The sequence below is a fragment of the Primulina eburnea genome, chromosome 18 (genome assembly GCF_022965805.1).
Source record: "Primulina eburnea isolate SZY01 chromosome 18, ASM2296580v1, whole genome shotgun sequence".
NCBI classification, from domain to species: Eukaryota; Viridiplantae; Streptophyta; class Magnoliopsida; order Lamiales; family Gesneriaceae; genus Primulina; species Primulina eburnea.
The window spans coordinates 18,675,737-18,689,652 of record NC_133118.1 but is presented as its reverse complement, the minus strand read 5'-3'; the positions used below and the strand labels follow the sequence as shown (position 1 = coordinate 18,689,652).

Sequence of the window (13,916 nt, the reverse complement as noted above, 5' to 3'; positions counted from 1 at the left end):
ACTCTATCTCGAGGATAAGTCTCTAGCTCGAACATCTGTATCTCAGACTGAAGAGGTCTCGAAATCGCTAGTGGAGCCATCACTGCGACTTTCCGGCTCAAAGCATCGGCAACTACATTAGCTTTTCTCGGGTGGTAGCTAATGTCACAGTCATAATCCTTAACAAGCTCCAACCAACGTCTCTGACGCATGTTCAGCTCTTTCTGCGTAAAGAAGTACTTGAGGCTCTTATGGTCGGTAAAGATCTGGAACTTCTCTCCATACAAATAATGTCTCCAAAACTTCAAGGCAAAAACTACGGCGGCCAACTCTAGATCATGGGTGGGGTAATTCTTCTCATGAATTTTCAACTGTCGAGAAGCATACGCTATCACCTTCCCATGCTGCATCAATACAGCGCCAAGACCGAGCTTCGAAGCATCGGTATACAAGACAAAATCGCCCGGCCCTGATGGCATGGCCAAAACTGGTGCTAAAATAAGAGCTTGCTTCAACGTATCGAAGCTCTTCTGACACTCATCGCTCGACACAAACTTCACATTATTCTTTGTCAACGATGTAAGTGGAACTGCGATAGAGGAGCATCCCTGAATGAATTTCCGATAATATCTTGCTAACCCAAGAAAACTGCGGATCTCAGATGCATTCTGCGGCACAACCCAATCTCTGACTCCTGTAACTTTTGCTGGGTCTACCTCAATACCGCTGCTAGAAACAATGTGGTCTAAGAATGCCACCTTCTCTAACCAGAATTCGCACTTACTGAACTTGGCGAATAACTTGTGCTTCTACAAGGTCTGCAACACTGTGGTCAGGTGTCTGCTGTGATCCTCGTGATTCTTTGAGTAGACAAGAATGTCGTCTATGAATACTATCACGAACGGATCAAGATACGGCTGAAATTCGCGATTCATGAGATCCATGAAGATCGCTGGCGCATTCGTCAAATCAAATGGCATCACAAGGAACTCGTAGTGGCCATAACGAGTCTTGAAAGCAGTTTTCGAAACATCGGCGTCTTTCACCCTCAACTGGTGATAACTAGAACGCAGATCAATCTTGGAGAATACTGAAGCTCCCTGCAACTGATCAAATAAATCCTCAATCCGCGGGAGTGGGTATTTGTTTTTCACTGTAACCATGTTCAATTCCCGGTAGTCAATGCAGAGCCTCATCGAGCCATCCTTCTTCTTCACAAACAAAACTGGCGCCCCCCATGGTGAACAACTTGGGCGGATGAACTCCTTGTCAAGAAGTTCCTGATCTGCTTGTTGAGTTCTGCCATCTCTGTCGGTGCTAATCGGTACGGTGTTTTTGATATCGGTGCGGTACCGGCATAAGCTCAATAAAAAATTCCACCTCTCACACAGTGGCAAACCAGAGACGTCATCTGGAAAAACGTCTATGAAATCCCTGACAAATGGGACATCTGAGGCTGACTGACTGGGTGCCTCGGGAACTGATATGAAAGTCGTTAAAAATGCCAGAAACCCTTTACGCATGAGCTTCCTAGCCTAGACACAAGGTATAATGCGCGATAAAGGAAAGTACATGTCTGGTTCAAATAGGAATTGCTCCATCCCTGGCGGTCGGACTAGAACAGATCTCCGCTGGTAGTCGATCAAAACTCTGTTCCTCAGTAGCCAATCCATTCCCAGATTGATGTAAAAACTCCGGCGTCGGCAATACAATAAGATCCGCATAAACATGATTTCCATGGAGCTCGAGGTCTATGTCTCGGATCACATTCGTAGCTGTCATCTCGTCTCCAGAGGGTAATACCAATGAAAACGCTGTATCAAGCCCGATGGTCTTAATTTTGAGGAAATTCGCAAAGACCTCTGAGGTGAACGAATGGGTAGCCCCTGAATCTATCAAGGCTTTCGTAGCGGAACGAGCTATAAAAATTCTCCCTGAAAGGTTGGAATATCATGCTAACCCAATAGTTACAAGGACTAACTTATAGACATGCGAAGGTCACAGTTCTTCTAGCCTAGTTTCCCCAAAACAATATTGAGTAGAGCATGTAATCCTATCGAAATTTCTAAGTTCAAAATCTTAATCCTGTTTTCCGAAACATTGAAATTCAAATATTAATTTAAAGCTTAAAGGTACCTGTCAAAATCATGGTCTCCGGGTTCGTCTCCGCTGCATGGAGAGAAAACACCCTGCCTTGGGTAGGCAGGTTCCTCTGAGGGCACTGCGTCAGCACGTGGTCTGGGCTACCACACTTGTAACACTTCCCTGAGCCATACATACATACTCCAGCATGGCGGCGAGTGCACTTGGGACAGACTGGGTGCTCAAAGGTCTTAGGGACTGCGCGTCCCCGCTGCAGCTGCTGACCGCGATTTCCGGGTGGGCCGTGGAAAGGCCTCTTATTCTGCTGCTGCTGAGGAGGAGGAGGAGGACGGTGTGGTGCCTGAAATGGTCGCTTCCCTTGACGGCCTCTCTCAATGTCAAGCTGATCCTGCTTTGCCGTTAGAGCTCTGGAGATAGCAACATCATATGTAGTAGGACCACCTACCCTAACATCTCGCCGTAAGATCGGTCGCAGGCCATTTAGAAAATGCCTCAGCTTGGCACCCGCATCATTTGCAATAAGGGGCACAAAATGGCAGCCCCTCTCAAACTTCCGAATGAAGTCTGTAACAGTCGAATCTCCCTGCCTCATGGTCATGAACTCTGTAGTCAACGTGGAACGCACCTCCTCAGAAAATATTTGTAGTAAAATACCTCCGTAAATCGCGTCCAGCTCAGGTAGCCAAGTCCAGGGTTTTAGATGCTCCTTCCCACCACAAGCGGGCATCTCCTCCAAACAAATAGGTCGCACAACAAACCCTGTCTTCATCTCCAAGCCTCATGAACTCGAAAATAACCTCGAAGGACTTAATCCAGTCCTCGGCAAACAGGGGATCTGTCGTTCCGGTGAACTCCTTTGTCTCATCCTCATGGACCTCTCACATAGAGCCTCAGGCTCCGTCGGCCTGGCAGCTGGCGCATTGTTCCCTGCAAACTGTGCGAAGAACCTATTCATCCCAGCTAGCATCTGGGCATTCATATCAGGTGGAGGGGGTGGAGGTCCCTGCCTCTCTTGCCTCTGATCCTCGCCGTCCTCATGACGGTGCTCACCGCCACCTCTCGGGCATCCAACCTGGCGTCTAGGGGGCATACTATTCCATAAAAAACCCATATGTAATTAACATGCATAATTCCATAATTTATTTTAAATTTAAATAAACACTGCATAATAAAATCTGAACGTAAAATATTTCATGAAGGCATGCTGATAAAATAATTCATACTTTAAATAAAATACGTAAATTTAAAACTTACAGGCCGAGACGTGACTTCGTGAGCTTCTCGTGGTCAGTAGTAGTACAACCCTTTACAGGAACATAGGCTCTGATGCCAACTGTGAAGGCCCGAAATTCGTGTTTAAAAATTTGCGGAAAAATTAAAAAACTTCTTTTTAAATAATTAAAATGTCTCATTCATAAGATAAACTGATAAATAAAGATTAATATTCAAAATATCAGCGGAATAATTTAATGTTTGCAAAGTATCGATTTCAAATAATCCATCAACAGATAAAAATTGAATTCGGAAAATAATAAATGCTAAAAATGAGGTCCTCGGGTTCCACTACTGTCGACCCAAGCTAGCTCACTGTTCTCCGTCCTCGGTCCCGACATCATCAGTACCTACAACAATCAAGTCTAGTGAGTCTAAAGACTCAGCATGCATATATCGTAAATAACGAGTAAATAAATAATAAAATCGCGTGCAAGTGAAAATATCATGTCATGAGGTGTAACGTAAAATATCATTTCATGAGTAACTATAATACGTGCATAACTGAAATGAAAATATCATAATTGAAATGTTTGCTCCTTGGAGCCCTGTTGTAAGGCCCAAGAATCTAATTACCGTAATCTGAAATGATTTGGGTATAATTACCGTAATTTAAGATTAATCTGGAATGAATTATTGATCAATTGACATGATTGAGGTTATATAAACTTGAATGAAGAAGACGGACATCGTTACATTATGAGCGAAGATGTTCAACCGAACATCTCAAGATGTTCGGCCGAACATCTCGGTGCATATGCGCGAGATAAGTCGCGCATATGCGCGACCTGTCCAGAAGGATCGGCGCATATGCGCGAGAAGAGTGGCGCATATGCGCGCGGCATGCTGCACGGAAATGGGCCACTTGGCTTTATGCATGTTCGTGTATATATATATATACACGTAATAATTCTTCAGAAATCTCAGAATAAAATCGAGAGCTTTGACATGTTTTGAAAATATGTGCTTTTGGATTTTATAATCCGATTTATGATCAATCCGTCGGTTCAAACTTGAATCCGAGTACGGCACCGTGTTCCTAGCAACGCAGGCTACTACTGGACGTAAGTTTTACTACGTTTTGACATGTTTTGAAAATATGATGTTGTTAGAATTGAATACACGTCATATATGTTGTTCTTGACATGTTAGACAACGTAGAATCGAAGTCAGATTAAGAAACGGATATCATATGGAATTGTTATGAATTTCAGAATGAAATTGACTAGAATTGATATCAGATTTGTACCGTGGTTGATTGTAAATGTGTGGAATTGATATAGACTGATATAGTATTATCAGTATCGCAAGATTGTACGGTTGTACCGTCAGAATTTGATAAAACAGAGATGTTGTGATTTGATTAGAATATTGATACAGAATATTAATATTGTTATTGCCAGATTGATCAGTGACAGACTTTAAATCAAGACTTTGAATGTATCAGAACGACAGCAAGAAAGGTATAAATAAATGTTGATTCGGGATTGCACAACTCAAGTAGGTTTGACTTGAGTTTCCCTAAATCACATACTTTATTTTATTGCATTTATATTTGCAGATTATCAGATTGATTTGTTAATGTATTGACTTAGAACAGAGTCAGAGTCCGAGTCTAGGGCAGAACAGCCTAGCTAGGGCAGAACAGCCGAGTCTTCTTTCAGAACCGATAAGACTCTAGACTCATGGTGTATCGACGCGCTTAAATTTAGATCGACGTTTAATGTAGACACTCGATACAGTATACCAAAGTCTAAATTTAGATTGGGATCCCTAGATTTGAGATAAGATAAGATTAGATCACGAGTCATTGATTCATGTAGTCAGATTAGATACATGTTTCAATGTTTGTTTATGCTTTTATATATGTTGTGTATGATTGCATGTAATACATTGTTTATACTGGGATATTTATATCTCACCGGAGTTATCCGGCTGTTGTCTTTTTTGTATGTGTGCATGGCAACAGGTGGGACAGGTACAGGGTCACAGAGGTGAAGAAAGATCGAGATTAGAGTGGTGATACCGGACTTGGACTAGAGCTAGGGTTTAAACACTTGAGAGTAGTTGTTGAACCTGAGTATGTATGTTTGTATATTTTACCAGATTTATACTTTTATACTGATATGTATAGGAGTTTGATTCCATTACCTTCCGCATTTTAAAGAAAAAAATTAGACCCTGTTTATTATACTTGATTAATTAGTCCCAATCATGTTTAAAAAGATGATTAGCGTCCGGGTCCCCACAACAGGTGGTATCAGAGCGATAGATCCTTTAGATTGAGATAGAAGAGATTAGTGAGCGGGGTAGATTGATGTTTTCTTTCCTGCTTTTGAATGCTAGCATGTCTTACTGCTTTATTACATGTTACTTCTTTATCTGATTGATATAGTAATATTTTTTATTGAGATTGGATCAGTACTGATTCTAGATCAACAGTAAGATGACCAGAGGAGGGTTGAAACAGAATTGTTGTATTTGTTACTAATCTATTTGATTATTAGATATGCCTCCGAGACGAGTACCAGAACAGGGAAGTACATCCAATCCTCCAATGGATGTCACTCCGACTCCAATGGAAACGTTACTGAAACGATTTCAGTCGTTTCATCCGCCGACCTTGAAAGGCACAGAGAACGCTGTGGAGTGTGAGAGTTGGCTCGATGATATAGAGATGCTGTTCGAATCCTTGGAGTATACAGATGAGAAGAGGGTGAAATTGATTGGACACCAGTTACACGACGTTGCCAAGGACTGGTGGATTACGAGGAAGAGAGCCATGGAGCATAGAGGTACGATGATTACTTTGAATATATTTAGAACTGAATTCTACCAACGTTTCTTTCCAATGTCGTACCGGAAGGACAAGGGGGCGGAGTTTGCCAACCTTAAGCAAGGACCGATGAACATAGAAGAATACGTGTCCAAGTTCTCCTCCTTGCTGAAATTTGCTCCACATGTGGCTGACAGTGAAGAAGCTACTGCTGACCAGTTCATCAATGGCCTGAACCCCGACATTTTCACATTGGTGAACACAGGGCGACCGGATAATTTTACTGATGCCCTGAACAGAGCCAAGGGAGCAGAAGCCGGTCTGATGAGACATAAAGGGGCTTAATTTGTGCCTCCAGCACCGAGACCACAGCAGACACCTCCCAGGTTTGAGAGCGGCAGCAGTAGTGGAGGAAAGAAGGAATTTTTGAAAGCTAAGGGAAAGCAATTCAAGAAATCGGGGAGTAGTTCTTCCAGCTCCGGTGGTTCCAGACTGAGCCAGAGTTACACTGGAGTTTACTGCAAGACTTGCGGAGGAAGACATGCAACCGAGCAATGCCAGGGAGTGACTGGTAGTTGCAACTTCTGTAAACAGCCGGGACACTTTGCTAAAGTGTGTCCACAGAGAGGTGCCCAAAGATCACAGGGGGCCGAGTCATCAGGATCAGCAGCACAGCCTGAGAGACGATCTGCTGCTGTTCACACATTTCAGCCAGCGCCAGCTCAGTCACAGCTGAGGCCAGGAGGAAGCCAGACAGTTGGGCAGCCTCCAAGACAGCAGGCCAGAGTCTTCGCTTTGACAGAGGAGCAGGCCCAGGAAGCACCAGATGACGTGGTGGCAGGTAACTGTGCTTTATGTGGTTACTCTGCTTACGTACTAATTGATACCGGTGCTTCACACACATTTATTTCTGAACGATTTGCATTAAGTCATGCATTGCCTGTAGAGTCTTTAGCTACTGTAGTGTCTGTCTCTTCTCCGTTGGGGATGGGTTTGATATCCGTAAATTCGGTTAACCATTGTATACTACAGTATGACGGGCATGAGATTGAATTAGATTGCATCGTACTTGGATTGTCCGATTTTGATTGTATTATCGGTATAGACATGCTAACCAAGTACAGAGCAACAGTTGATTGTTTCCACAAGATAGTAAGATTCAGACCAGATATGGCTGAGGAGTGGAAATTTTATTGGAAGGGTTCTAGATCGAGAATTACTTTAGTATCCGTATTATCTATGACTCGATTGTTACAAACAGGAGCAGAAGGATTCCTTGTATATTCAGTAGATTTACTGAAGTCGAGTCCAGCATTGACAGATCTGCCAGTGGTACGTGAATTTGCTGATGTCTTCCCAGAAGAGATCCCGGGATTACCTCCAGTTAGAGAGATAGACTTCAGCATTGAACTGATGCCAGGTACAGTACCGATTTCTAGAGCTCCGTACAGAATGGCACCAGTTGAATTGAAAGAATTGAAAGACCAGCTTGAAGATTTACTGGCCAAGGGGTACATCAGACCGAGTGTGTCTCCTTGGGGTGCTCCAGTATTATTCGTAAGAAAGAAAGATGGTTCGATGAGACTCTGCATCGACTATCGGCAACTGAACAAGGCAACGATAAAGAATAAATATCCTTTGCCTCGTATTGACGATTTATTCGATCAGTTGCAGGGTTCTTCAATATATTCCAAGATTGATTTAAGATCGGGATATCATCAGCTGAGAGTCAGAGATTCTGATATCTCAAAGACGGCATTTAGAACCAGGTATGGACACTATGAATTTATTGTCATGCCGTTTGGTCTGACGAATGCTCCAGCTGTATTCATGGGATTGATGAACCGTGTATTCCAGAAATATCTCGATGAATTTGTGATTATTTTCATCGATGATATATTGATTTATTCAAAGAATATGAGTGAGCATACTGAGCATTTAAGAACTGTGTTGCGAATTTTAAGAGCTGAGAAATTATATGCTAAACTGTCGAAATGTGAGTTTTGGCTAAGACAGGTAGTATTTCTGGGTCATATTATATCTGGAGATGGTATATCAGTTGATCCTTGTAAAGTGGAAGCCGTGATTTCTTGGCCAAGACCGACATCAGTGCCTGAAATTCGCAGTTTCATGGGTTTAGCGGGATATTACCGTCGTTTCATTAAAGATTTCTCGAGTATAGCTAAACCAATTACTCAGCTAACTCAGAAAAATGCTCCATTTGTTTGGTCTGAAGAATGTGAGACCAGTTTTCTGGAATTGAAGAAGAGATTGACCAGTGCACCAGTGTTGACTATTCCATCCGGTACTGGTGATTTTGTGGTTTATTGCGACGCTTCTCACAGAGGGTTGGGATGTGTGCTGATGCAACAAGGGCATGTTTTTGCCTATGCCTCAAGACAGCTTAAACCACATGAAACTCGTTATCCAATTCATGACTTAGAATTGGCAGCCATTGTCTTTGCATTAAAGATATGGCGACATTACCTTTACGGGGAGAAGTTTGAGATATATTCTGATCATAAGAGTTTGAAATATCTGTTTTCACAATCTGAATTGAATATGAGACAGCGAAGATGGCTTGATTTGCTTAAAGATTTTGATTGTGAAATCAAATACTATCCAGGGAAGTCTAATGCAGCAGCTGATGCACTAAGTCGAAAGTTATGTTCTTTATCCTTGTCAACGATTGGTGTTTCAAATATGATAGAAGACTGCTGTTTGTCTGGATTAGAATTTGAAACAGATTATATACCGTTGAGACTTTATACGGTGCAAGTAGAACCAGAGCTGATTATGAAAATTAAGGCAGCTCAGAAGGTTGATCAGAATGTACAGAAATCAATATCAATGGTTAGAACAGGACATCGATCAGAGTATCAGGTACGTGATAACGTTTGTACGTGAATAATCGTCTAGTTGTGCCAGATGTTTCAGATTTGAGACGACAGATATTGCCAGAAACGCACAACAGTCGATTTAGTATTCATCCTGGTGGCAGAAAGATGTACAATGATTTGAAAGGACAGTTCTGGTGGAAACAAATGAAGAATGATATTGCAGAATTTTTTTCCAAATGTCTAAATTGCCAACAGGTGAAAGCAGAAAGAAAGAAACCAGGAGGTTTATTACAGAGTTTGTCCATTCCTGAATGGAAATGGGATCACATTTCCATTGACTTTGTGACGCAATTGCCGCGTTCCTCCCGAGGTTGTGATGCGATTTGGGTCGTGATCGACAGATTGACCAAATCCGCATGTGTTATACCGTACAAGATGACGTACAGATTTGACCAGATGGCAGAGATCTATGTCAGAGAAGTGGTTAGATTGCATGGAGTGCCGAAGTCGATTGTATCAGATCGTGATCCTCGATTTACTTCGCACTTCTGGCAGAGTTTGCAGCAGGCTCTCGGTACGAAGTTACATCTGAGTACCGCATATCATCCACAGACAGACGGACAGTCAGAGCGGACCATCTAGACACTGGAGGATATGCTGAGAGCAGTAGTGCTAGATTTTAGCACTACTTGGCAAGATGCATTGCCGCTTTGTGAGTTTTCGTACAACAACAACTATCAGACGAGTATTGAGATGGCACCATTTGAAGCGTTGTACGGAAAGAAGTGTAGATCCCCTCTATATTGGGATGATATCTCTGAAGTTCCTGAAATTGGACCAGATATGATCAGAGATATGACAGAAAAAGTGAAGCTAATTCAAAAGAAAATGAAGGCAGCACAAGATAGACAGGCCAAATATGCCAATGTTCGACGTAGACCGTTGGTATTTGATGTAGGAGACCGAGTATTTTTGAAGATTTCACCTTTCAGAGGAGTTGTCAGATTTGGCAAGAAAGGGAAGCTGTCTCCACGATATATTGGGCCTTATGAAATTCTCGAGAAGATAGGAGATCGTGCCTATCGACTCGCCTTACCGCCTTCATTATCTGGGATACATGATGTCTTTCATGTATCGTTATTAAGGAAGTACCTTCCTGATGCTTCACATGCTATTCAACCAGACGAAGCCGAGCTTGATGAATCTCTGAGTTATGTTGAAAAACCGATTCAGATTATTGATCGCAAAGAAAAACAACTCAGAACGAAGATGATTCCACTTGTAAAAGTTCAATGGACTCGTCATGGTGTAGAAGAAGCAACCTGGGAGACCGAATCAGATATGAGACAAGAATTCCCAGAGTTATTTCGATGATGTAATTTATTATACAGTTTTGTATATATACTCCTGGGTGATACGAATGAAATGCTTGTGAGTTCGAAGACGAACTCAGATCTAAGAGGGGGAGAAATGTAAGGCCCAAGAATCTAATTACCGTAATATGAAATGATTTGGGTATAATTACCGTAATTTAAGATTAATCTGGAATGAATTATTGATCAATTGACATGATTGAGGTTATATAAACTTGAATGAAGAAGACGGGCATCGTTACATTATGAGCAAAGATGTTCAACCGAACATCTCAAGATGTTCGGCCGAACATCTCGGCACATATGCGCGAGATAAGTCGCGCATATGCGCGACCTGTCCAGAAGGATCGGCGCATATGCGCGAGAAGAGTGGCGCATATGCGCGCGGCATGCTGCACGGAAATGGGCCACTTGGCTTTATGCATGTTCGTGTATATATATATATATATATATATATATACATGTAATAATTCTTCAGAAATCTCAGAATAAAATCGAGAGCTTTGGGGAAAAAGTGCTTTTGGATTTTATAATCCGATTTATGATCAATCCGTCGGTTCAAACTTGAATCCGAGTACGGCACCGTGTTCCTAGCAACGCAGGCTACTACTGGACGTAAGGTTTACTACTTTTGACATGTTTTGAAAATATGATGTTGTTAGAATTGAATACACGTCATATATGTTGTTCTTGACATGTTAGACAACGTAGAATCGAAGTCAGATTAAGAAACGGATATCATATGGAATTGTTATGAATTTCAGAATGAAATTGACTAGAATTGATATCAGATTTGTACCGTGGTTGATTGTAAATGTGTGGAATTGATATAGACTGATATAGTATTATCAGTATCACAAGATTGTACGGTTGTACCGTCAGATTTTGATAAAACAGAGATGTTGTGATTTGATTAGAATATTGATACAGAATATTAATATTGTTATTGCCAGATTGATCAGTGACAGACTTTAAATCAAGACTTTGATTGTATCAGAACGACAGCAAGAAAGGTATAAATAAATGTTGATTCGGGATTGCACAAATCAAGTAGGTTTCACTTTAGTTTCCCTAAATCACATACTTTATTTTATTGCATTGATATTTGCAGATTATCAGATTGATTTGTTAATGTATTGACTTAGAACAGAGTCAGAGTCCGAGTCTAGGGCAGAACAGCCTAGCTAGGGCAGAACAGCCGAGTCTTCTTTCAGAACCGATAAGACTCTAGACTCATGGTGTATCGACGCGCTTAAATGTAGATCGACGCTTAATGTAGACACTCGATACAGTATACCAAAGTCTAAATTTAGATTGGGATCCCTAGATTTGAGATAAGATAAGATTAGATCACGAGTCATTGATTCATGTAGTCAGATTAGATACATGTTTCAATGTTTGTTTATGCTTTTATATATGTTGTGTATGATTGCATGTAATACATTGTTTATACTGGGATATTTATATCTCACCGGAGTTATCCGGCTGTTGTCTTGTTTGTATGTGTGCATGGCAACAGGTGGGACAGGTACAGGGTCACAGAGGTGAAGACAGATCGAGATTAGAGTGGTGATACCGGACTTGGACTAGAGCTAGGGTTTAAACACTTGATAGTAGTTGTTGAACCTGAGTATGTATGTTTGTATATTTTACCAGATTTATACTTTTATACTGATATGTATAGGAGTTTGATTCCATTACCTTCCGCATTTTAAAGAAAAAAATTAGACCCTGTTTATTATACTTGATTAATTAGTCCCAATCATGTTTAAAAAGATGATTAGCATCCGGGTCCCCACACCTGTAATGAAATAGCTTGTAAAATTTTCTAGCGAGATTATGGTCTACGCAAGTGACCCCTGAACTGAACTGAACTGACCGGTAACTGGCGACCGGGTGGTACCAAACTGAACTGACCGGTAACTGGAGACCGGGTGTTACCAAACTGAACTGACCGGTAACTGGCGACCGGGTGAAGTAATAATCCCATGATAGTATTTGACCACAAGCAATATCACATAAATCTCAAAAATGAATATTTTGCACGTAATATAATTAAATAACATCATTAAATATCCTGTAATAATTTTACTAATTGGGTTGGATCGCTCCCAGGCTTGTTGCAACTTAAATCTAACATGAAAAATATGCAAATGATTTAACTTTACCAAACTTTGTAATTGAATCCAAAAACTGAGACAATTACGCCTAACGACTTCGTATTTAATCGTGAATCCGTACAAGCCCGAACCGACATCGAACCATCATTTAGTCATGATTAAAATACGCCTAAAATGATGAAATAATGCTCCTAAATTTACAGTACTCGAAATTTAGTGAACGGAGGTGAAAAACATGAAACGCTCTTTCGAGAGTCATTTTGGCACATTTCACCGTAAATTCTCGTACGACCTCTAAAATGATCCGAATCACAAACGGCCAAGAACATGGCCTTCCCAACTTGATGAAGTGCTGTTTGGTCCAAGGCCATAGGCTTAAAACCGACCAGGAACTCAAACGAGCCTCCGAACCAACGTGAAAACTTGCTGTCCAGAATTACAGCTGCAGCGCTTGTGTTTGCTTGCGTCGTTTGCGAGGCTAATGGCCATTGGGGCTTGAACCACCGACCAGAACCTCTTACCAACGTCCTAAGGAATGATTTGAACCATGGCTAAGGGGCCTAGGCCAGCCACAATCCGAACCACACCAGAAACACGACCACACTCCTAGCCGAGAATGTAATCTGCACGCTTGGGGAGTTTCGCTTCGTTTGCTGTCATGGACCTTTCCAGTGGCCATTTGGTTGACCATGGCACAATCTAGACATCAAGGGGTATGGTGTGAACCAGGGCTAAGGGCCAGATGCCAACCGAAGTCCATCCCAAACCACCCAAAACCGAGGGATACATGCAGAATTCAAAGGGGCGAAGGGGCTGTTTTTGTTCTTTGATTTGAAAACCGATGCAACCATGGACCAAGCCTTTAAAGGCCAACTTGGTCACATCTTAGACATCATAAGGAGATGTTCCATCCATGGCTATAGCCCCTGGGGCAGCCAAGATCAGATTCATCCCACTTGACAGCAAGCTGCAAATTCGAAACTCAATATGACACTAAGGGAAGTGTTGCTGCCATTCGAGTTGCTGGGGGGAAAAGAGGCTTTCACCAATGGTCAAATCCCTTCTTAATACACTCTATATCAATCCTAGATGTAGCCTGGAAAGCCTGGACGTGAGCCAACCCCTGCAATCACTAAAACCATGCACAACCGTGAAGCACAACGTGGAACAAAATCTGTGTAGAATTTTCAATAATATTGGTGCTGTCAAAAATTTCAGTTTTTGGCTATCAAACCATGATCATGTGATGTTTAAAAATCATATTATGACTTGATTGAAGAGTCAATAAAAATATATGCAAGTAAAATGGCTCATATCAGAAAGGAAGATGTACCGTGTAGGAGTTGGAAACGGCCAAGAAGCCTACAATTTTTGACGAAAAATTGCGTACGCTGACTCAACTTCAGAAACTGAGATGCGTACACGATTATTCATTTGAAAATAATGCTCCCAG

The 13,916-nt window shown here is 41.7% G+C and overlaps 1 protein-coding gene across 2 annotated transcripts in view; it reads right to left on the bottom strand.

The window, feature by feature from the left end:
* LOC140820242 (uncharacterized) overlaps window positions 1–13,651 on the bottom strand; it is a 47,219-nt gene extending 33,568 nt beyond the window's left edge. The window contains exons 1-3 of one of the 2 annotated variants that reach the window (XM_073180579.1): window positions 12,299–13,651; window positions 12,145–12,212; window positions 2,116–3,902 (exon numbers count right to left, since the gene is read on the bottom strand). In XM_073180579.1, coding sequence (XP_073036680.1) covers window positions 2,116–2,851 — 736 coding nt within the window. In that variant the 5' untranslated portion in view covers window positions 2,852–3,902; window positions 12,145–12,212; window positions 12,299–13,651. Of the gene's footprint in view, window positions 1–2,115; window positions 3,903–12,144 lie in introns of both variants that reach the window. The other variant, XM_073180578.1, reaches the window with a different exon arrangement.
* Window positions 13,652–13,916: the final 265 nt, after the last annotated feature.